This window comes from Vanacampus margaritifer, chromosome 20, assembly GCF_051991255.1.
Source record: "Vanacampus margaritifer isolate UIUO_Vmar chromosome 20, RoL_Vmar_1.0, whole genome shotgun sequence".
NCBI lineage: Eukaryota > Metazoa > Chordata > Actinopteri > Syngnathiformes > Syngnathidae > Vanacampus > Vanacampus margaritifer.
In genome coordinates this window covers 6,898,540-6,923,016 of record NC_135451.1, presented here as the reverse complement: position 1 = coordinate 6,923,016, position 24,477 = coordinate 6,898,540, and the positions used below count along the sequence as shown (strand labels likewise).

General features: G+C 40.2%; 3 protein-coding genes and 4 non-coding genes across 11 annotated transcripts; all 7 read right to left on the bottom strand.

The window, feature by feature from the left end:
- Nucleotides 1-372: 372 nt before the first annotated feature.
- pabpn1 (poly(A) binding protein, nuclear 1) lies at nt 373-13,495 on the bottom strand. Of its 3 annotated transcripts, none has more exons than XM_077554158.1 (7): nt 13,015-13,495; nt 11,109-11,217; nt 10,651-10,718; nt 10,098-10,204; nt 9,909-9,996; nt 9,623-9,777; nt 373-1,066 (listed from the first exon to the last, which is right to left on the bottom strand). In XM_077554158.1, exons 1-7 carry the CDS (start codon nt 13,147-13,149, stop codon nt 877-879), a joined length of 852 nt encoding a protein of 283 aa, XP_077410284.1. In that variant the 5' UTR covers nt 13,150-13,495; the 3' UTR covers nt 373-876. The 3 variants fall into 3 exon arrangements, with proteins under 3 accessions (XP_077410284.1, XP_077410286.1, XP_077410285.1); XM_077554160.1 differs by lacking the exon at nt 13,015-13,495 and adding an exon at nt 12,580-12,753; XM_077554159.1 differs by lacking the exon at nt 373-1,066 and adding an exon at nt 1,967-2,104 and having other exon boundaries at nt 13,015-13,494.
- A 1,654-nt stretch (nt 13,496-15,149) lies between these two features.
- c20h8orf89 (chromosome 20 C8orf89 homolog) lies at nt 15,150-19,233 on the bottom strand. 3 transcript variants are annotated; one of them, XM_077554680.1, is made up of 5 exons: nt 18,673-19,233; nt 18,150-18,276; nt 17,090-17,197; nt 16,944-16,999; nt 15,150-15,800 (listed from the first exon to the last, which is right to left on the bottom strand). In XM_077554680.1, exons 1-5 carry the CDS (start codon nt 18,872-18,874, stop codon nt 15,748-15,750), a joined length of 546 nt encoding a protein of 181 aa, XP_077410806.1. In that variant the 5' UTR covers nt 18,875-19,233; the 3' UTR covers nt 15,150-15,747. The 3 variants fall into 3 exon arrangements, with proteins under 3 accessions (XP_077410806.1, XP_077410805.1, XP_077410807.1); XM_077554679.1 differs by having other exon boundaries at nt 15,150-15,852; nt 18,673-19,224; XM_077554681.1 differs by lacking the exon at nt 16,944-16,999.
- A 25-nt stretch (nt 19,234-19,258) lies between these two features.
- Nucleotides 19,259-23,108, bottom strand: rpl7 (ribosomal protein L7). Its single transcript, XM_077554678.1, has 7 exons — nt 23,029-23,108; nt 22,478-22,577; nt 22,218-22,384; nt 21,813-21,950; nt 19,972-20,081; nt 19,513-19,728; nt 19,259-19,306 (listed from the first exon to the last, which is right to left on the bottom strand). The coding sequence occupies exons 1-6, from the start codon at nt 23,040-23,042 to the stop codon at nt 19,520-19,522; spliced, it is 738 nt and encodes a 245-aa protein (XP_077410804.1). The 5' UTR covers nt 23,043-23,108; the 3' UTR covers nt 19,259-19,306; nt 19,513-19,519.
- LOC144040765 (small nucleolar SNORD12/SNORD106) lies at nt 19,378-19,468 on the bottom strand. Its single transcript, XR_013289843.1, has one exon. It is a non-coding gene; the product is annotated as a small nucleolar SNORD12/SNORD106 (small nucleolar RNA).
- LOC144040772 (small nucleolar SNORD12/SNORD106) lies at nt 19,801-19,891 on the bottom strand. Its single transcript, XR_013289849.1, has one exon. It is a non-coding gene; the product is annotated as a small nucleolar SNORD12/SNORD106 (small nucleolar RNA).
- LOC144040770 (small nucleolar SNORD12/SNORD106) lies at nt 20,204-20,295 on the bottom strand. The gene has a single exon (XR_013289848.1). It is a non-coding gene; the product is annotated as a small nucleolar SNORD12/SNORD106 (small nucleolar RNA).
- On the bottom strand, nt 22,018-22,107 carry LOC144040773 (small nucleolar SNORD12/SNORD106). Its single transcript, XR_013289850.1, has one exon. It is a non-coding gene; the product is annotated as a small nucleolar SNORD12/SNORD106 (small nucleolar RNA).
- Nucleotides 23,109-24,477: the final 1,369 nt, after the last annotated feature.

The following is a 24,477-nucleotide window of genomic DNA, read 5'->3' as shown; positions in this document are numbered from 1 at the left end:
AAAATTCACTTTTTAAATTTAGCCTCTTCTTTTGTTGAACTTCGGCGTCTGATTTTTCATTTTACTTTTATATATACACAGAAGAGAATATAGGGGCCAGTGAAAGGGAGTGGTGGTCGTCAGGATTCTTTATTCACAGAATTCTGAGTTTAAGCTCAGAAACCTGATTTTTTTTATTAGTACTATTATTACTCTGACTTTAAAGTTCGGGGTTATCTTTGTTTTTGTTATAGTGGATGCCAGGATAATATGGCTGTAATGAGTTATCAACTTACCAAGTTTTTATAGCATTTGTAACATAAAAATCATGCAAATCAACTTGCAATTGGCTTAGACTCAAATGACTAATCATGTGATAAATACACTCACACGTTGTACTTTTTACACATCTTTATTTTGTTTGTAATTACAGAACCATGGGTTAAAAAAAGTTTTTAAAAAAAAATCAAAAAAAACATTTTTTTTTTTGTTGACCTTGGATCTTCCCTCTTTTTTTTTTCTCCCCAAGAAAATTAATTCCAGCACACAACCCCACTGCCCCCCGGCTTTTACCTGTCTCAAAACAGCCCACTCCATTCGTCAACTAGTGAATGCCACTAGCTGGTCAGCCTTCCCCTCTGACAAGCCGTGACTGCACTGCGCATGGTCAGAATAGGGCGGGGCCCAACTGTTAACACCCCCCTCCCATCCCCGCACACACATACACACAAAAATAAAACATGTTGCCTGGTCTTCCTTACTCCTGAAAAACTTGCCTTCCTATCAACTCTGTTGGCGATGTAGAAAAATCACATTGGGCCAGCGGCTTGTTAAGTGGCGTCTGTACTGCAGTGTCGTGCGAAATTAAACGTGTGTGAACTTCAACTAAAAGCGCCATCAGCGTTTGCTGTTGTAGTAAATGCCTCCCGTGGCCGGCCTGTGGTCGCCCTGCCCCCCTCCCCCCCACACAGACAGAATGGGGTGAGTGTGCATAGCGGGAGCAGAGAGAGAGAGAGACGCTGCGGAGACAGTGGGGGGCGGCGGCGCCACCTGGGGAGGGGTCGTCAGCCTCCACTGGTCCTGAAACCTGAAACGACAAGAAGTGGTCTAATATACAGAGAGAGGAGGGGTGAGAGGAAGGAAGGACACACACAGGGTGGGTGGGGGATCGGGGGAGGGTTTGAAACCAAATAAAAACAACGTCTTGCAGGAGACCATATTGTTGGGGTGGCCGCAGAGTAGACGTCCGCTCTCCAGAATAATAATTAAAATTCAAAATAAAAAATGCGCTCTGATATTCGGGTCCGTCGCGGTCCAGAAAGTAACGTGGTGAAAAATACTAAATAAATCAAAAGGTGTTGATCTGGGGAGGCTATAAGGTGGGAGGAGTCAAAAGAGAGGGAGGGGGAGGTGGGGTACAGCAAACAGACTTAAAACACATCAAGAAACCTAGCTAGTCAACATTTCACATTTCAATTAACAAAAAAAAACAAAAAAAAAAACAGTTTCTTCAACTCACTACCCCCCCACCCGTCATCTTTTTTTTTGTTGCTGTTTTTTTTTTTTTTTTTTTTTTCCCCGGCGGCGGTGGTGAATGGGGTGAATGGGTGGGCTGTGGATGGTGTGGAAGCAGGATGTCACAGCCAGACCAAAGGAGACACGCCTGCAGCCTGAGTTACCATCATCACCATCATCATCATCATCATCATCATCATCATCAACATCAACATCCTCCTCCTCCCCGCACCCAAAGCAACAAGAACAAAAAAGAAAAACTTGCCACCATACTTCTTGCACCAGAAGGCTAGCGCATACCTTACCAGGGGGGGCCGCACCAACCTCCGCACACGCACGCTCACATACAAATGCACACGGCAGCCAGTCAGTCTCTCTGTCCAGAAGTTTTTTTTTTCCTTTTTTTCCTTTTTCTTTCTCTCTTCTGGAACTCTTCTTTTTTTGTTGGCGAAAGGGAGGGTAAATTTTTAAGTGTGTGTGTGTGTGTGTGTGTGTGTGTGTGTGTGTTCGTGTTTGGGAACAGAGAAGGGAAAGGGGATTGATAGTAAAAGGAGTGGGGAGGGGTTGGAGTGTTTAGTAAGGGCAATACCACGATGTTCGCCCTCGGCCCCTGGAAGAGAGAGAGAAAAAGAGGGTGAGTTTCTTTCTGCTTGGATTGAGAAGATGGACACCAATTTTCTGGTGTGGTATTCAATTTGGTGTACGCGCTTGTGGGCAGAGGTGCTTTATCAAAATGTGTGGCCGAGACAACTGTGTTGAAAACTTAATCGACGTAATCATAATTTCAAGAGATAAGTGAGTGTGTGTGCGTGTGCGTAAGAGGGGTGGCAAAGGCACGCTCTCCCTCTTTCTCTCTCTTCAGCTTCTTTTGTTTTGGCACAGATTGCACAACAGCCCCTGAAGAATGAGCCCCACTATGGTGCCACTCCTGATCTTCGCGATCAAGAGCAAAGGTTTAGATTGATTTTAGACAGGACTACATAAGAGGAACGCCCTATAGCACCTTAACTTCCTGAAAATGCAATAAAACAGGCACTTGATCAAAAAATGCAATAAAACCCAATAACTTCTATAATAAAGTTAAAAAAAAAATCCTGACTGATATTGTAAAATAAGTTTTTTACTGATGATGTAACTTGTCATTTAAAACTTGACAGATTATGTATTTTTTATAGTTAAAAGTTGAAAATTTTGAGTTATTAAAACAAATTTAATTCCCACACCGTATTTCATATACACACACGCGCACACATATATAAAAGTTTCTCCATACTCGTTAACGTAAAAGTGGACAAATATGGTTACCAAACACAAATGTGGTTGTAACTTTTAGTTGACACAATTTTATAGTAACATTTTAGTTATTTGAAGTTCTACCACTAGGTGGCATTAGTGCTTCATGTTGGACGTCGACAAGAACACACGTTTTTATTTTCTTATTAAATTACAACCAGTCACCATTACCCACAAACGCATATATTTATCACATTTATTATTGCTAAATTGTGTTCTAGTGACTTATTTGCACATCCTATGTGAAGTATAGCATGAACCACAATGTTTTTAATAAAAAAAATTCTGCATTTTTTAATGCCATTTAACCATAATTTGAGCAAAATCCATTTTATGACTTGTTGCTTTTTAATGACTCCGCGGAAACCCTGATCTAAGACTGTTATATACATTTACAACAAAAATTGGAGTGTTAAAATTTTGGTTTTAAATGTTTCATAGTTGATTTCAACCTCTAAAGAGTATTTTTAGCACTGGGATTTTAATGGTGGTCAGTAATTAAGTTATTTGACAGAGTTGATTTATTTAGTGCTAACTGTTACAGTTAAATGTACCTGTCCTTTTTTCCTTTTTTTATTTATAATGTTATGTTCACATTTTGTTGTTAAAGATGCAGTAAAATCACCGTTACATCAGACTTTGTGTTGTTTAATGTAATAGGTATAACATTACTGGTAAAAACATTGTTATAGTATCAGTCAGTTTTTTTTTTGTAATTAACCTTATTGGTTTTATTACATCTTTTGACCTACAGTACAGGCTAAAAGTTTGTAGATTCTCACCAAAGACATTGAAACTATGAATGAACACGTGGAGTTATGTACTTTAAAAAAGGTAAAATAGTTGAATGCATGTTTTATATTCTAGTTTATTCAAAACAGTAACTCTTGCACACTCTTGGCATTCCCTCAATGAGCGTCAAGAGTGGTCACCTGAAATGGTTTTCCAGCAGTTTTGAAGGCGTTCCCAGAGGTGAGCATGCCAAGAGTGTGCAAAGGGTGGCTATTCCACATGTGTTCATTTCTTAGTTTTGATGCCTTCAGTGAGAATCTACAATGTAAATAGTAATGAGAATAAAGCAAACACATAGAATGAGATTGTGTGCGTGTCCAAACTTTTGGCCTGTACTGTAGTTAAGTGGAAATTGTATTAAATTTTCAGGAAACTACTACGTTATAGGGTGCTTCATGCCCCAGCTGCTCTCGAGGTGTAACAATATTTTCTTCATGAGCCAGTGCAAAAGGGGGAGAGAGCCACCATTGGGGTCACTGTGGGGGACAACCTTGAGACAAACAGACCCTAAAATATAAAATAAACAGCGCACGCGCACACACACAGCTTGATCACTCAAGGAATTCACACTCAATCCAAACACTATAAAAAATTTTAAAAAAAAAAGCCCAACAGGGACCAACCACCCCTTGAAGGCAAACACACAACACTTACACACACTTGCAGACAGACGCCAATGGACTGATGCTGAGATCAGGCTGCAGTAATGAACCTTTGTCTCTGGGAGTGCACACACTAACTTAAGGGTTGGTTCTTCTTTATGACGACATTATGTTATCTCACTCAAATCATCCAATCAAGTCACACACTTGCATTCAACACAGTCAAATTCATGTTGCGCTTTCACTTTGCCTCTGCATGAACATCCCTACTATAGAGTATTGTGGTATCTTCCCAGATGGTAGACAGACGGTGGGCGATATGGCTGAACAGTGTGACATGATGTAAGTATTCCATATCAGGCGATAGATATATAGATATCTTTTTAACCCATTTAAAATAAGTTTAAAAAAAATCACATTGGTTAAAGCAACAGTGTCAAAGTCCAGTCCTCGAGGGCCTGAGTCCTGCAGGTATTAGAGGTTTCTCCACATTCAACACACCTGATTCATATTTAAGCTAATCAGCAAGCTCTGGAGGAGCCTGTTAATGATCCTGATCATTGAATCAGGTGTGTTGGTGTAGAGAAACCTTGAAAACATGCAGGACATGTGGGTTAAAGGGACATTCAGTGATCCTTAGCGCCATTTAGTGGTCAAAAAATAGCATTAGAAGTACGCAGGAGCGTACAGTGGCTCAGAAAGACCACATTTCGGAAGCCTACCACCAATTCTTATTTTGCGTGAGCAAACGAGCATCTGGGCGAGTGACTTTCTAGCCATTGTGAAGCGACGCCAAAAGACCAAGCAAGCAGGAATCAGACGGAGCGGCTAACAAGAGCGGCTAGTGGGAGGAGTTAGTTAAAAAATAAATAAAAGGAAAAGCTAGCGAAGAGCAAAGCAGAAAGTGTCAAGCGACGGGTTCGAATCACGGGAGTTAGTGACGACCACCTGCAGGCCCCAGCTGTGGAAAGCAAACTGTGGTCGACCCATTCCAACACTGGATGCAAGCACCAGCCGGACTAACTACATTCACAAAGTTGTCCTTTGGGCATCCGGAGCAGGAAGATGCCGGCAAAACATGGCATCTCTAGTAAGGTGAGACAACAGCCATGTAATATAATTAGTGATTACTAGACCTACGATTATAGAACAAAAAAAAGTTTGTACGTTTTGCATACTATTGACATAATAGGTCAGTTTTTGAAATGACTGAATTATTAGTTCACCACTAAATGGCGCTCGGGATCACTGAATGTCTCTTTAAAGATAAAATAAAACTAGGAAAAATTCCATTCAAAATATTTGATATTAAAACTAATCTTCAAGTAATGTACATAGTTTTTGTAAGGCACACTTGTGCGGACTTTGTTGGTTGAAAGGATTCGTCTTCAGGGAGGCACCCGGCAGACAAGCATTTGGAAACTTAAGAAAAAAAAAATGCTTTTGTGCTCAAACGTTTTTTTTTTTCGTGCTTGTAATTATGGCACAAAACGAATGGCACAGAATGCGGGGAGTGGGGTTTTCTTCCCATTTTTATTAAATTGAACTCTTTTTGTATTGATAACTATCACAATTATTGCGATACATAATGACACTGAATTATTGCCCAGCCTTATCCCAGACTATTAAGGTAAGTAAGTGTAGACCGATCATGTTCACTATGGACAGCTCCCCACAAAACAAGACTTCACAACTGCTCCCGACTACCCAAGAATATTAGAATTGAAAAATGATAAACTAGATTTTGCATTTTTAAAATCAAAGTGTGACGACTGATTGAGGTTAGCCTGTACAGACAAGACATAACCTTACGGTAACACTTCAATCAGGATGTCACAGAAGCGACCAGATACCAAGACGGCCTTACCGATCATGGAACTAAACCATTTAACTGACAAACAACTCCCAGGAAGAGTAAAGTATCTCATCAAGACCAAAAGCAGAAAGCAATCACAATAGCCTGTGTGGAACAGTGATGATTTTACAGTCAGATTGATCCCAAGAAGGAAATGCTTGTGTTTCATTGCCATCTGCAACAAGTTAACACAACTGATGAAGTGGAGTAATGAACACATCATTACCCACCAGACTGAAAGGACAGGGCAGGAACATGCTAACTGGTCACAGGCCATTACAAATAAATTACTTTTCTCATCACTAGTATGCAAAGTTTGCATCCAAATACAGTGACTTCAGCTGTGAAGAACACAATAGTGTGTACAAAGCCTTCGTGTTTACTGAAATGACCATGCCATGCCATGCAATGAACCCCAGATGAAACCACAGATGTCCTTCCCAAAAGTGTGCAAATGAGTGTCTGTTGCCTGGCTGGCAAGAATGTGTAATCCTACATAGAAAAACGTAACGTGTACACTACCATTCTTAAGTTTGGTGTCCAAGAAATGTTTGAAAATCCAGTAAAGTGAATTCAAAGATTTGTTCTAAATATGGATGCTGCGATCAGATACGTGGACCGGCCCAGATATTAGGGGGAAAAAATGAATCTGGTATCTGTCAAAATGGTCCCGAGCCACACAGGCTTATCTCCAGAGCGCACGCAAGTTCACATCTCCAATGACGAGGTGAAACGGGGAATGGTGAGGTCAATAATATTTCCCCTTTGTTAGGTTGGCGCAGCCAATGTCTGTCAAAATTTCTCTGGGGGAACATCGGAAGCCATTTGGCAGGAAGGCGGGCCCCGCGTCCCCAGCTTGCTCTTACTCTCGCGAAAGTCCACCACCGCCCGATCGCGGGCCTGCTTCCACCAGTGGTGAGCCGGTAGGCTCCGTGGAAGGACAGCCATGTGGGAAGCGGCAACAGAGTTTGCCGAGACAAAGAATAATGTAATTAACTCATTCACTAACCATAAATTCATAAAAGAAAACAAAGATTATTAGGAATTAGGGGCGACAGGCATTTTTTTTTTATTGTAATTAATCGCATGACTTCACTAGTTAACTCACGATTAAGCACAAATTTTATATCTGCTCAAGTGTACAATTAAAAAAAATCTAGGTTTTCATACTCTTGTTAAGAAAAGTGGGAAAAAATGTTAAACTAATAGAAATAGTTCAAATGAATTTTTGACGTTTATAGCCGTCAATGGCAGAGAATGAGTTAATTATGCCTCTTGTAATGGCATTTTGTGATCATCTATTTTCTTAAACCGAAGAGCAAAAAAGCATGTAGCCTATCAATATTTCTTTACGTACAGACATGAAAGACAGCGTGTCGACAGAAGCAAGTGGCGCAGGAGCCTTGGCCACATCAAACTCATTTTGTAAACGGAAGCGCTAGGAATCAGGCGAGCCTTGGTCACATTATGCAGAGTTAAAACATTAACACTGCTTGAATGTAAGAAAATTGTACCTTCACTTAAGTAATGATTACATTCATTCAATACGTATTGAAAATATTGAATGAAAATCATACTCTAGAAAATGTTCAAAAAATATTTCAAAGACATTAAAGAACATCTAAAAGCATTTGAGGTTTTTTTTTTTTGGGGGGGGTATATTAATTTAATTATTTACTTAATTTATTATGGATCGGAATCGGCAGATACTGAACCCAAGGTATCTGTAATGAAAAAAATGGATCGAGAGCATCCCTAGTTCTAAATACATAATATACTGTATGTTTGAAGATAATTGCTGAAAACATGCAAAGACTGAGAACAGTTGTGGCGATATAACATCAAGTGTTTACAACACATACATTTCAGTTTTCCAACGCTTTTGTCTGCATCAGCAGTCTTCTAGTGCAATTGCGACGTGCAGTTAGCTAGCTAGCTATGGAGACATCACAAAAACACATCTTACATTTAGATAGTCCACTGGCAAGGCCGCTTTAAAACGCGTCATCATGCACATCACTATGATAAAAGGCGCAATCCCAAAGGAGGAGGACGTGGTGGGAAAAAAAAACTAATACTGACTTGACAGTCAGTCTTAGACCAGAGCCCTGTCAACCTTTTCACACTGCACTTGCTGAGTGTAAACAGGGACCACAAAGTACAATAGCGCCCACATTTGGAAGTGTTGACATACCAGCCTACCAGGAAGTAAATGGAGGGTTTTCCCCACTTGTCTGGATGTTAAGTTGGCTGCACCTCAGCAAGATGTTATCTGTCATTGCTGCAAAAGCAGCAGCCATACTAGTGCACTCAGAAATCTATCCTATTGGAGGTGCTTTCTGACGTCACTGACTACTGATCCTGAATATAACTTCTTTTTTTTTTTTTTTACAAAAAAACATTGAAGCGTGGCGCCTTTGCAGCAACCACACCTATGCCATGATGCACCGCGAGGCAACATTCCATGGTGCCGCCCCCTCAGCACAAACAAAATGGTATGGGTGTGTCAACAGTGTACTTGCATGTTGATAAATGCAGTGTGAAAAGGTCTTACACAGATGTACTGTACTTTAATATCATATCTCAAACATGTAGTTACGTATAGGCGTAATAAAGACACTTTGCACATAAGGGTGGAACGATCACAATTTTCTGTCCGATTACCGATACCTCAAAAGCCTGACCCGGACTTTACAATTTTTGTCAATCCTAATTTTTTCAACCTTCCATGTTCCAATCGTGTTTCATTGCAAAACACTGAACGATACCAATGGAACAATACAAATGTATTGGTGATGTTTTGTTCTCTCAAATAAAAATGAATATAGTCATCTCGTCAGAAGGGGACAGTCCCTGACATTTGCAGACCAGACCAGGGAGATGCAATCGATAGACAAGACCGGTTTTATTATAAGGGATTAGCTGATCACAAATCTACCTAGATTAAGAAAATCTGTACAGACACAATCCCAACCATGTAATTTTTGGGACGTAATCCCCACGATAAATGAGGAACCACTGTCCCGTTATGAGAGAGTTCACTTTTTAAAATCAGGTATACTTTTCATGTGGTAATTAATGGTAACCGGCCCATGCCCATTAACAACTCTTTACTTTGCCGTGACAAATTTACAATTTCCACTTACAGTAAACTAAAGAAAAAAAATCCTTCATTTCTTTGAGTAATAAAGATGATCAGAAAAAGTTACAGGGTAGTCGTTTTTTGTGGTAAAAGCAGTGCTGGATATTTTTTTTTTACGCCATTTCTAAGTGCACCCCAAACTTTGGAACAGTAGTGTACATATTTGGTTCTTCATTCTCATTTTTCTTAGAATAAGATATCATCGAAAGCAATGACCATATATTTATTCAGGTTACTGGCAAGGTATGAGTTGATTCAAGACAATCTTCATATTTGATTTCATCACGACTATCTCAAGACTTAACACCATGTGGGATGTGAGAAGATGTGAGTATGGCCGCTGACGGAAGGGATACCCAGTCTTCCCAACCATTTCATGAGTGAAACGGGTGAAGATGATGTTCATGCGGGCGTGTGCCGTGTCCTCCCAAAGTGTCCACTGACCTGAAGGCCCGTCCTCTGCCTCTGGGTGGTGTGTAGCCACTGTAGTAGCGTGCGCGTGATGAGAAGTTTCCTCCTCCCCGTGATCGGAATCGGGCCCGGGAAAAGCCGCGATCTGTGGTGCTGATGCCGGGTCTATTTGTTCTCTTTGCACCGACCTGGAAAAGTGACATTGGAACAGTTTTTACCAACTTTTAGTGGGGGATGCAGAATAATTGTCAAAACATCTTGCCGCTGTAAAAAAAAAAAAAAAACTATGTTGAATAATATTTCCTATTACAAACATTACCTTTATCTGTCTTCCTCTAAAAAGAGACTCATCCAAAGCCATCGCTGTCCTTACAGACTCTTTGTCTGCAAACTCGATATACGCAAACCTGTGGAATAAAAGCATAATGAACAAAAAGGCAAATATTTGACCATATAGGACGTACACCAGAAATCAATTTGAAACTCAATCTAATCTTAGATACATTACCCTTTGGGATGCCCCGTGTATTTATCACACAAAATGGTGACTCTATTTACTGAACCACAGCCATGGAAATGTGCCTCAAGCTCCTCCGCAGTTGCGCCATAATCCACCTAAAGGCAAAGGCAAGCAATGAAGATTTCCTTCCATGCACAATCCTACATCAGAATTTGTTTGAAAACTGTTAAGCACTGAGCTGTTGTAAACAAGCTGTCTATGACAATTAGAAGCAGTTCTGCTAGTACAGGGGCAGAGAGCCTTGGTCCTCGAGAGCCGCTGTCCTGCCTCCATCAACACACCTGATTGACGAACAAGATCGTTATCAGGCCTGTACAGAGGCTGCTGATTAGCTGATCAGTTGAGTCAGCTGTGTTTGAGGAGAGAGGCGTGGAAAACAGGCAGGACAGTGGCTCTCGGGGACCAGGGTTCCCTATCCCTGTGCTAGTAGATACTCTTCCAGATGTCAACAAAAGTAGTCAAGTAGAAATGGCAGGCGATAATCACAATAATAGCTCACATTTTTGTGAATGTGCATGATAATCAAGAAAAGGCTACTCACGTTTCCAACATATATAGATCTGCCATCTGCTTCCATTTTTTCTTCAAATGACATGATGACGGGGCCAACTACAAAAGGCGGGACATGACAACCAATTGCGAGTAAGGAATCAAAATTAACAAAACATAATAAATCAAGTAATATATTAGTAAATTTTGCAGCATGTCAAAAAAAACATTGGAAATTGTCCCATTTAAGTGATTGTTGCCACTATGCTTAGCAAAACAATGGACAGTACTATAGACCCAGTGTACTCCAATCAAATCCTCATAGATGAGTTTGTCAGTACAGTACACAGCCAGACATTGCTTCAGAGCCATCTTCTTTGATCGACATTACAAATTGTGTGCATGGAAAGTCTGGTGAAGCCTTGAAGACAAAGACTTGCATACAATAGACTTCTGGATTACAATGTGTATTTTCAAACATCTAAAGGGCATTTAGTAATTAACATTTACCTGGTGGTGGGCTTAGATTCATCTGTTTCTCCACCTCGTTCTGCAGCTCCTTCAGTTTCTCGGCCTCTTCCTCCATCTCTCTTACACGGGCTTTGATAGCCTCCAGCTCCTGAAAAAGGTATACAAACATTAGTGAAGCCTTTACAAAGAAGTAAAAATGACGAGCCGTTGCCATAATAATCATAAATTTTATTTGCAAAGCACTTTATATTTGACATCAAAACTTTAAGCGCTACAGTGAGTAAACATAAAACACATAAGACCAATGTATCAAAACCACAAAAAAAAAACACTATAAATAAGATAAAACAATCATAAAAATCACAATAGATATGTCTTTCTAAAAGGAAGGCTTTAAGTCCTTCCTTAAAAACATCCACCATCTGAGGAGCCCCAAGGTAGTCCGGGAGGGCGTTCCACAGACGAGGAGCTGCGGCTTTCGAAGGCCCTATCGCCCATCGTTTTAAGCCGTGTTCCTGGGCGAAGTACGAAGTAAAAATGACGAGCTGTTGCCATACAAGGGTTGATACTTCTTGACAGTCAAGTCTTACAGGGAGCTTAATATTTGGTTGTTGTCCAAGACGTTAATTGACTCCCTTAAGCCTTCAACTTTATGGGATCAGATGAGGGCCAAAAAAATAAATAAATCTCACCAACTTTGACATAGAATAATCGCCACACATATGAATATGGGCATGTGTGCACGTTTAATGCTGGAAACACAGACAGCAGTGTCCGCATGCAAGTGTGGACCATCCCGGAGATTGGTGCATTGCAGTGGGAGTCATTCCAATTCCATTCAGGGCAATGCTGCCACACACACCGAAACCGGCACATAAACCAAATGCAATGACCTACAATAAATAATCATAGTAAACGCCATGTGCACACAATGACTTATGGCGTGTGCCTGCCAGTACCATGTCTCATTAGAAACGCACCAAATGTCAGACTCTTACACGACCCTACGATAAAACAACGGTTGCATTAAGACATCTGCCAGACACGCCTTAAAGACCAAGGTGTCGCGTGAACCGGGGATCCACGCGAGTTTCAAATGAAACCGTCTCTCTTTCCAACTCAGGCGAAACACGACGAGTCGTTAAAAGACGCTCGCCAGCCAGGACGGTGCAAACTGAAAGACAAGCGCGTCTACCACCATCTCCACCCTTGCTATCTCGTGTAGTCGGTGCGTTTGCGTGGCCAGACACACATTCCGTCTGTGATACATCAAACCGCGTCATGCGTTTCGTCCAGACGAACATGGCGCGTTTGATTGATTCACCGGCGACCGAGTCCGGTTCTGGTTTTAGCGCGAGGACTTTATTGTGTTACGGTGACCAAGGTAAGCTAGCATTAGCAGGTTGTCGCTAGGTCATTTTCCCGTCCCGACGCTGGTGCTTGAAATGCCGCAGCGACGAAGCGGTGGAGTAGAAAGGCGACACACACACACAATAAAAGGTGCCATTACCGTCAAATAAGGCGGCTTCGCAATCAAGGAGACTGACGCGGCGGTGTACAGTGGCTGCGGTGTGTCCTACCCTCGCCCCTGACTTGCTCAAACATCCCAGTGTTGCGTCTTTGCGGCGATTTGTATTCAGACGCTCGGTCTCGCCGCCTGGCGCAGAAACTAGCGCCCCTCTAGCGCCAAGATGGCTGCCGATATCGCGCATGTCACCACCCAATTCTACTGCACTGCGCGAACCATAATGGCGGTTCACACCAAGCTGGCGGTAATAGCCACGCACACGACATGTGACACAAATCTTTGTGAGGAATCGATAGCATTCGATAGTCGCGCTAAATGTGGTCATAGAGTGCTTCGCAAAGGCTCGGATTATCGCCATTAACGAGCATGAGTGGTTCACGTCGGCACGCAACGAATGAAACAATGCCCTTCACTTACCGGGTCTTCAATTGCCGCTTCTCCCTCTTCTAAGCCCGGCTCCTCGTCACCGACGCCCGGGTCTTCCAGCTCGGGGTGTCCAGGGTCAGAATCTAGTAGCGATTCCTCCGCCAGCCCATTACCGAACTCCGCCATCGCCCCTTACCGAGTATAACGATCCGCCTCGTGGCCAAACCAACGTACCAGGCCCCAACTCACGCACGAAGGGGGGGAGTGAGTGGGGTGGTCAAGAGAGGGGGAGGAAAAGGCGGAATTCGTAGAGTAAAGTTAAAAGGTGAAATAAAAACCTAGCTACGGTTCATCCTCCGTTTGAATAGCGTACAAACGTAAAACATCTATTAGTGTTTGAAGCTCAACCTCCAGACAATCGCCCCAATTCCCGTCAGAGAGCCGAGTTCAATGAATTAACTCTATAGAAAAAAAACACACACGGGTGAAGACATGAGATCCGAGGCGGCCCTTCTTTTTAGAAATGGAGGCCGGAGGCGGAGCAAAGTGCCACTGCGGACGTATGAGACAATCCCATTTGTTATTGGATGAATGGGGCCAGCCTATTTATTCCTGCGCACATTTCTATTGGTTGATAGAGAAACTTTTTCCGGGTGCCAAATCAAACACATGATTTTAATTGGATTAAAGATGTGACAATCAAAAACACGAATCGCGGTCATGCACGAATAGCAAAAATATATCGCCTTTAATATATATATATATATATATATATATATATATATATATATATATATATATATTTATATATATATATATCATCAACTAGCTTAAAGTCACAACATTAATCAGCTACAAACATTGCAACATTTTTAAACATTAATGTGCAATTTTAAAGTGTTATCTGACTCATTGAGCCATTTTCAACAGTAAGAATACAATATTTCGTCTAATGTGATAACTTCATTATTTTTCATAAACAATTATTACCTTTTAAAACTAATTTTGCCACTTGCTGTCGACTGAAGATAACATTACCACTGCTGGGGAAACAGGTAGCGATCAATCATGGCTCACCTGTTATCTGTTTGGGCAGCAAACTAATGAGCACGCCAGCAAAAGTTCATCGAGTCGTTGCAGATTCTCACAAGGACGTTTTGCTTCTTGCACGATTTGCACACTTGAGGGACGTTACGGCATTTATTATGTATAGAGATACAGAGGCCGCATCACTGCAGACGCTGCACCCATCCCTGCCCTCACTCGTGAACAAGACCCCAAGATACTTGAACTCCTCCACTTGGGGCAGGATCTCATCCCCAACCTAGAGAAGGCACGCCACCCTTTTCCGACTGGACCATGGTCTCGGATTTAGAGGTGCTGATCTTCATCCCAACCGCTTCACAGCCTAAAGAAGCCAATGCTGAGGCCACCAAACCGCTTCATCCGTCCTTTTTTCCTAACTTTAGTTTTTCCTTTGGTCACTGAGGTCTCCCCAATCTTTTGGAATTTAGAGGTTTATGGGGTTGGTAAAATATTCTGGTTTTGTAATCCTGTGGGTGGTAGGCACTGTCTGGTTGATGCTGGATTTCACTGTTTCATCTTTCATTCCTTTGACCCTTCCTCTGGTCTCTTGACAACTTCACGACTCTGGGTGGGACTGTGAATGAATTATCCGGTTAAGGTGAAGGGTATGGGATTTTTAATACGTTTCAGATTAATTCTTTAGATAAAAGAAGAGCAATGATGATGACATGTTGAATCGGTAAGACTAACAATACTCAACTCTCTCTCAAAACAAAAATGATTAAAAAATATGACAATCAAATACACGAATCGCGGTCAGGCATGAATAGCACAAATATCGCTTGAAAAATATATCTCTGACGTTATAGACATTTTTGAGCGTCAACTCGCCTAAAGTAGCAACATTAATCAGCTACAAACATTGCAACATTTTTAAACATTCATATGCAATTTTTAAACACTTTCTGTTTATATAAATTCAGGAAGACAATTATCAATTACAGATGTGACTTGCAGTTAGCAAAATATCCCCCAAGCAAGTCAAAAAAAAGCATTTCACAGATTCAACAACTTATTGCTTTTCTTATTGTTGATTAGTTTGATATAGTTGGATTTGAAATCAAGTAGGAAATACACAAATCGAGGAGAAGATTTAGATTTTTTATTTGTTTGTAAATAACAAAAATAGTATAAAGAATGGCAAAAATAATTACATATTCAAATTTTTTTTTATCATTTGTGTTACAATATTAGCAAAGAATCTCTTCCAGATTGATGGGGTTTTTAGAGGCTTTATAACCACTAAATTAGACCAAATTTGTTTCGTGGTCACAGTCAAAGAATAAATGAGTTATTGTTCAAGTTTCATTACCACAGAAAGAGCAATGACAACCAATATCAATGAATTTGGATATCAAATCGTTAACTGGATATATGTAAGATATTAAGATGTACTACCTTGGCTTCCAGACTAACCTATACAAACCACAAAAAAAAACACAGTGATCATTTTGACAAGGTGAAAAGTTCATTAATGAGTAAATGTAACAGCTAACCACGTTAGGCAGAAAACTAGCACCAGTGAAGACAAAAGAGCAGAGAGAAGGAGCCACTTAAACGAACAGGGTGCCCACCAGGTTTGATGTCTTTCGCCCGCCCTTGGCATCGACTCAAAGTCTGTTTCCGCTCTGGACCCCTTTGACCGGGGTAGCAGTGATTGTCAGGATGATGAGGCTTTTCTGGACATTCTCGTTTTCTTCAGCTTTTCCTGCCTTGCCGTCTCACCCTCCAAGCAGGACAACTCAGATATCCTATGGAGAAAGGATCGTGAGGCTCCCATCACGGGATCTGGGTACGACTGACCTAACAGGAGAAGAGGAGGAGGTGTTCAAGCGACCCTACATTTTGTCAATCTAAAATGAAGATAAATGTATACACATGCGCAATATATGGACAAAAGTATTAAAACACACCTCTTGTATTAATCAGGTTCAGATAACCTTCAGTGGTGGGCATTTTTTAAGGGCTAAAGGACAAGTTATTCATAGGCGAGATATAAAAAAAAAAGTGTGTATACAAACTACGTTGTTTTGGGACAGCAGTTGTTCATCTGTGATGACTTGGGTTTTTTGGGGTTTCAAACCAGAGGGTGACAGTTCGAGCATGGCAGCAGAAAAAAAAAATTACATTCACTACATTTAAGGTGTATCGTGTGGTGTGCACCACAAATACACTGAAGAGTATGAGTTCAATTTCCCCATGACAAATACAAAATTACATAAAAAAATAATTCACATTAAATATTTAAAACAAAAATCATAAAATTTTATTCTAAATTCAAATACAGTATACTTAACTGTCAAATTATCCAATACATAAAATACAATGTCTTGTACAGGCATTTTTTCCTAATAATTAAAAAAATATATATTTTTTACAATTAATATTTTACTTTTATTTACAACAAATCAATTGACCAATTAACATGAATAAAAAAAATGTAAATGTAGAATAAAAATACAATAAATCAATTATTTAATTAGATAAATTAATGAGGAAAAAAACAAAAACGAATTTTCATTATTTTATTATTTTCAACAAGTATTGAGAAAAACGACATCATTACAGGATAATGTACAGTACATGATCCACAGGCCTGATTAAAGAATGGAGCAGTTGGATGTATGTTGGCCACACGCCATACTTTGCCCACCTCTGCTTTAAACCTACTGTTTTGCAAGTTAGAATAGGTGTGTGAAGTTGAATACTCACTTCTGCTACCCTGTTGTTTTGAAAGACACACCTCTGGACTCACAAATGTTCTTTTGGATGGAGAGACAAAACTCCCACAGATGCAAGCATCTCACAGAAGAGGACACTCACCATATTATTATTTTTTCCTCTCCAGTACGTGTTTTAATACTTTTGAGGCCACATTTGGCATGCTTACTCACTCTTCAGATTGTCTTTCAGAGTTAGGAGGTTGTAAGCAGGACAATTCCCCTTGGCCCTGCCGAGGAGATGTACAGCAGAAAGGCATGGGGACTATGGCTTAAGAGAGCTATTAATGACTGACTTATAAGCTAACGCCCACAAATACCTGCTATAATTGCAGTTCTGCACTGGAAAAGCACTCAAGCCTCTAAGGACTAATGTTGATGGGAAAAAGGTGGTCGGAGTCACGCTGGGTTTGCATCTCTCAGAGTAACTACGGAAAACACACACACACACAAAAGACAAAAACTGTGTAACATTTTTTTTTTTACAATGCTATGTAGATGTTGAGTTTGTCTGTCTCTGTGTCCTCCTCTCTCTCACACAAAGTCAGCTGGGATAGACTTAGCTGCGCTAGCTAGACACCAGGAGAAGCTCTTGAATGTGAGGCAGACGTGCTCGCCACTAGTCCAAAGGTCGGTAACCTTTAAAGCTCAAAGAGCCATTTCGATCGCCTCTCACAGAAAAAATAAAACAAATAAAACACAGAGCCACAAAACCCTTTTGACATCTAAAGTTAGGATAACGATGCATACAGTATTTTGTTGACCTGTAATGTATAAAGAATGTGGCATTAGTGAAATCAATGACCTGCTACAGAGAACCAAAAAGTTTATTTCTGCATGTAACAAAAACTTGAAGAAACTGGAAAAAAATACTGGTTGAACCTTTCGTTCATATAAAAGTCAATGTCCATTCATCTAAACTTAAATTCAACCAAAATGCCACTGCTCCTGTGATGGGCCTTCATTTCATCATGTGGGGAGTGCAGTTAGCTGTCAACTTGAATTAAAAATGACTATTTCAATTAACAATTAATGTAAAATATATATTAGCAAAAATAATACCCAATTAAGATATTTATTTTCTCTGGTTAATTTGATTTTTTTTCAGGGTTGTAGACATCGCCTTCACTTTACACACAAGATTAAAAAAAAAACTAATATTCACATTTAGAATTACAATTGAAAAAAGAACCAACAAATGTAAACATATTAAACACTTATTTTCCAAAATCACAGACCTACATGTAGCTCTGTAGCCACGTTGTAGACCCCTACAATAGTCCATTCTGCCAATATTAATGAAAATGTTGAATTAGTAAAAGGATTGTTCACATAATCTATATGCAATGTATGTCATGCACCCGACTGAGATGTTGCTACCTCATGTTGAAGGGCCTCCAAGGGCCTGAAAGCATCTTGGAGAGGCCAAAGGGTTGCTCACCCCCTTGGTGGGGCACATGGCTGCCCCCTAGTGGAGGTAGGATACTTGTCTTCTCTAATATGACACCTAAAGAATAGCGTTATTTCAAATAGTGTCCTAAAAGTTAAATAAAAGTCTTTACTGACGTGAGACAGCTATTCATTATAAAAAGTAATATCGCCACCTATAGGTACGTGTAACAAATTACATCGCCAACTTCTGGTCTGCAGTTTCGACTCGAAAACGCCAAGTTGATCATTAGACTCATTTTTAGACATGTCGGACTACCGTAGCAACATATTTAGAGGGGAGAACACGTATAAGATGACACAGGCACAGTACAGACAGGATTTTGGATGCCCAACGTGAAGCTAGTAGTACATCTGCAAATTCCTACGTTATTGAACGAGGCGTTGCTAGCACTTGTTTAGCACAGATCGAAGCTACGTTCACGTGCATGCAGCCACGTCGTCGTTCACTCACCATTCAAAGGTTGAATCGATGATAACGTTGAAATTGGTCGGAAAGGCGGTCGTCTCGCAGCAGCTCCCATCACCAACCTGCCGAACGCCGGAGCCCGACGACCGCCTGAGCCAGGCCCGCAATGGTCACAATTCGCGCGTCCCCTGACCAGGAAAGTTTCCGCGCAAGGCTGCGACCGCGATGCTTCCAGATGCAACGTCATGTTGCACACGACCAAGTATTTAATAGTAGTTCCTTAGCGTTAGTGGACAAGTGACTCACTGGTGTAGGACGTATAGTAGTCGCCTGCACTACGACCAACGTATTACGCCACGTTGCCATGGCAACATGGCCCCTATAACACCCACTGGTGAATCCTCCAGTTCCAGTCACGTTAATTGTACACGAGCAGACAATTGTCCATTTCATTATTCACATGCAGCGTCTAACATTTAACACAACTCTTTGGAAAACGGACGCTATTGATTTTATGGCTTTAAGTCTTTCTGTTGATGGGCTGAGGAATCAATTACTTCTACAACTATTCTCAAGCTAGAGCTGGCCATAATGTTATTTTGAAAAAAATGAGCACAAAACAGTCAACACAAACATTTTAAACATGTTTTTAATGAACATTTTGAAGTCTTGTACAAACCTGAAAGGGAAAAAAACTAAAAATTAGTTTGAATAGCATACATATGGAAACGTTTTGTGTTTTCACAGGTAGTTGTGGTTTCAGACAAAGTTGGCTTATCTTTAGCTGCTTTTCACCACAGTCGATAAGACGGGGAAAAAATTGTGCATCATCAACCACATCTGATGAGACAACTTGAAAACTTGCACGCATTTTTTGTAACTTACTATTGATTTAATTCATCCTCCTGATCATTCTGTTGACCTGATCCTCCCGGTTGCCAGCGTCACCTCCCTCCACAAAGTGGGTGGTCTTCTTGTTCATGCCACCACGAGGTGACGACAGCTTGAAGGGCCACAGGAAGTTGTTGGCGGACTTGAAGTTCTTGCCAACAGTGTAAATCTCATGGATGAGGTCCTCAGTGCAGATGATGCCAAATTTTCCTGTGGTGAATATGTATGATATCATAAGTGGCAAGCAAACAGTTAAAAGTTGCACTTTTAACAGTGCTCTTCAACGTGGTTTCAGAAATAATTGGCTTAGTTTCAATTTTCTCTCAGCATTGTCGATAAGACGGGGAAAAAAGTGTGCATCATTAACCACGTTAGTTTTATCCACACAAATTCAACTGTTCTAGCATCTGCAGTGAATCCATTCAGTGTCACGCAGTCAAGTGTGTAGATTACCAAGGCTCCGCTTCACCAAAGCGTTGTCTGTGAGGGCAATACGTTGTTTCCGGATCTTGCCATGGCCGCGTTTGTAGATGAGCTCACGCACAGATTTCAGGTTGGGATATCTGTGATGTTTCAACATGTGGTTACATTTTTTGGGTTAAAAACAAAGAATAAAAGGAGGAACAGCAGATTCACTCATAGTTAATTATTAAAGCTTATCACAGATTTTTTTCCTTTAAAAGTGAATGCGGTTTCAGACAAAACTGGCTTTGTTTCAGTTTGTTTTCACCACAGTCGATAAGACGGGGAAAAAAGTTCTGCATCATTAACCACATTCCAATAGTGTTTTTACTAGGGATGCACCATTGCAACTTTTGAGACTGTTTTTGTACAAGTACTCACATTTGAGTAAGCAATATCAAGTATTAGGGGTGGGCAAGTACTAATATTAGGTATCGTTACTCACGTTGGCGGCCGATGTCCGTATTGGTCGAAAGAAGTTGTACAGCCACATATTTTGATTGGGACTTTCTGGCCACTGCAATGTTTCACTTTATGTCTTTATAAATTTTAATTTTAATGCGTCTTCTATATAAAATATGTATTCTATAAACAAATGGGGGGGAAAAAAATTAAAATTGCCATTAATTTCATATGATTTGAACTGAGGAAAAATGCGATATTGGATATATGATTCTTTATTACTCATCATTGGTTTGCTATTTTATGTATCAAAACTACTATTTATGTCAGTAGTTGATTTTGGTCTATGTGACGACTCAAGAATTGACTACTTTTACTGCTATTAGTAGCTATATTGCCATTACTAGCCACTCGCTACTTAGTGCTATTTTGCCGTGAATCGCGTGCAAACTACAAGTCCAAATTCTGCGCCAGTGACTGTGTATTATCTTGCGGCATAATGGTCGGTTATTGCAGCAACCCCCGACAGTGCGGGGTCTTGGGTTTGAATCATACTCTGTACATGTTTCTTTACTACAGAAATATCAGAAATGCTCTTAGGGTTATTGGTTAGGAATGCCGATAGCAGCCTATGTTTGATGGCAAAACAAAATGAAAACTTTGTGAAGATACCGAAGGGGGTGATGCAAGGCAGGAGCAACGTCCAGTTAGGGCTGTGCAATTAATCAAAATTCAATTACAATTATTACACTCCACAATTTTGAAATCGGCATAATCGGAAACAAAAATAAAAGATTAGTACTAATTTTGAGTTGTTTAAATTTATAGATTTGCACCTTTTTAATTTTAAAATGACAAATTTAACAAATCTTGTTTGGTCCAAAAGGAACTTGCATAGTTATAGTGTAAAAAAGAAATGTATTATTAATATTTTTTACATTTATAAACATTTTATTGTTTTGAACCCCCCAAAATTATTGTCCTATTCGTGATTTCATTTATTACCAAATTAATCATGATTAATATTTTCTTCATAATCAAGCAGCCCTACGTCTAGTGCACGACTTAGCCCGGCAATTGACCAATCAGAGCCATTCACGGCAAAATTGCAGTAGCACGAGAGTTACCAGTCAGAGCAAAAAAATATACACTGCCCAAAAACATTTTCTCTTTTGAGTAACAATTTGTCATTACATTAACTTTTGGGATGGCTTCCTCCAGCACTGCCCAAGCAGAGCAAAATGTATTTAGTGTTATGTTCAAGTATTGTATCTCCACACAGCTGGTGAAGTGAAAAATGATGTCTTATATTTATGAGTACCGACACCAATACAGACACTAGTGCATCCCTAGTTTGTCCCTTGCTTCCGTAAACAACCCGCAAATAACATTGACTTTAGCTTAGTTTGACTCAGCTGCAATGTACTTACCCCCATGCAATGTAAGGTTCTGCGATCCTGAGCATGTTAATTGAAGCCTTGTTAAGCTTGACGAACACGCCATTGAAGATCTGGCGAAGACGCATCAACTGCAGAACTTTGCGGACCTTTGGGCTGACGCCGTTGATACTGCAAAGCACGACACATTTAATTTAGCGGATATAAAGGTTGGGCAACGTGGTTAATTTCAATATTCTGTGTGGTTTCAGACCAAATTGGCTTATTGTAATGGCTGTATCACCATAGTCGATAAGTCGGGGAAAGAGAATTCATCATTAACCACACACGACCAACATCACAACAGGGATTGCTGGTTAAAATAGCGCTAGTGCAAACACCACCAACAGATGTTCCCTTGTCTTCATAGCAAATGATGCTCAGCCTTCATTCACTTACCCTCTGATCCTGATGACAAATGCCAATTTTGGCTCAGCTGGCACATAGAAGTTTCCCACTTTGCGGGCACTTCGTGAAAGGCGGATCTCACGTCTGTACATCTGCCTGTACTCCTTGTGGTACTTCTCAGCCCTCTTGAAGATGACCTTTCTTTCTGTTTTACGGGCCTAAAACAAAAACGGGGCCTGTTATTATTAGCAGATCACATAGATAGCATAACCCCAGCGTCAGAATTACCTGGTGAGCTCATTGCCATTTACCTTTTTCCGTGCCAGCATTCGCTTGATGCGAAAGGCCTTGGTGGCGGCGTAGGCCTTTCGCCTTTTCAAAAGGCTCTCAGGGACCACCGGAACCTTTTTTCTGTAACACAGCAACATTTTAAGTCAGATTGGATATGAAAAGCAGGACGCAAGCACCGAATGTAATTATGGAAGCGTCGCAACGATGCAAAATTGCTAGCCAACCAAGCTAACCGGCTTCATTACTGCATAGCACAAATAATGTACACAGTTATTATTCACCAAATAAATGTAGCGCGTAGAACTTTATCTACAGTTATCCGATTAAATTGCTTCTCCGTTAGACTATTGTCACATATTGTGTACGAATTGGAAAAGAACAGCCATATTGTGCCGTGTCCACGGTGTCAAAAAACGTTGCCCAAATGGCAATATAACGCATTCAACTTCGACAATACAAACACGGCAACATTGTACATAAACTAAACAGTACATCCAAAGATTAAAAATCGCTATGGTACTTATTTTAACATAGGATTATTTAAGATTCGACTTTGCTAGAAGACACTCACTCTGCGTCCGCCATTGCGTCCACCGAGAAAGAGGAATTTCATGTTGCGCATGTGCAGCTTGAAGATTTGAGGACCCAAATGAAGGTGCTCTCTTAGCTGCCTGATTAATAATAAAATACTATACAGTATAATGAAAATCTGTCAGAAAACTCATTTCTGTTCTCTTAACAAATGCTGTATCACCATTTAAACTCTAACATAACAGACCGATGTTTATAAACCACATTATCTTAACATTACACTCAATAATTCAGTTTTTTTTCAGTTGATGATTGTGATTAGGCTATGTTGGTGAAACATTTATGCTTCAAATTTATAAACATAGACTACATGAATGAAATGTATGTTTGTCTTTTGTTGTTATTTAAAAAAAAAAATCTAACATTGAATTCTGAAATGTTCATCAATCATTAGTTTGTAGGGAAGATATCCATTCCTTTATACAAGTAGACCACTTATATGTGATGGCAACTTGTTACTTTATGTATTAATTCGTTAACAATTTATTTTCAATCATATACATTTTTTAACCATACATTTTCACGAAATGTATGTTGTTCATATTCGAATGTGTTATCAGAAATATACAAACCCAATTCCCAAAAAGTTGGGACACTATACAAATTGTGAATAAAAACTGAATAGAATATTGTGAAAGCGCCAAATTTCAATATTTTGTTCAGAATACAACATAGATGACAGGTCAAAAGTTGAAACTGAGAAAATGTATCATTTTAAGGGAGAAATGTGTTGATTGTAAATTTCATGGTGCCAACAAATCAAAAAAAAAAAATTGTGACAGGTAGCAATAAGGGGCTGTAAAAATCAATTTCACTAACTGCATGAGTGCATGTGGCATGGGCAGCTTCCACATCTGGAAAGGCATCGTCAATGCTGAAAGGATTCAGATTGCTGAAAGAATTCAGATTGGAGAACAACATATGCTCCCATCCAGGCATCATCATTTTCAGAGAAGATCTTGCATTTCTCAACACAATAATGCCAGACCCCATGCAGCACCAATTACAACATCATGGCTGCGTAGGAAAAGGATCCAGGTTTTGAAATGGCCAGCCTGCAGTCCACTTCTTTCACTTGTAGAGCACATTTAGCGCATCATAAAGGGGAAGGTGCAACAAAGACAGCCCAAGACAGTTGAACAGTTGGAGAGCCGCGTGTTAGACAAGAATGGGACAGCAATCCTATTTCTAAACTTGAGAAACTTGTCTCCTCGATCCCCAGATGTTTGCAGGCTGATGTAAGAAGAAGAGGGGATGCCTCACAGTGGTGAAAATGACCTTTTCCCAACTTTTTGGAGATTTGTTGACACCATGGAATTTAACATCAACATAGTTTTCCCTTAAAATGATAATTTTTCTCAGTTTAAACTTTTGACCTGTTCTCCATGTTCTATTCTGAATAAAATACTAAAATGTGGCACTTCCACAT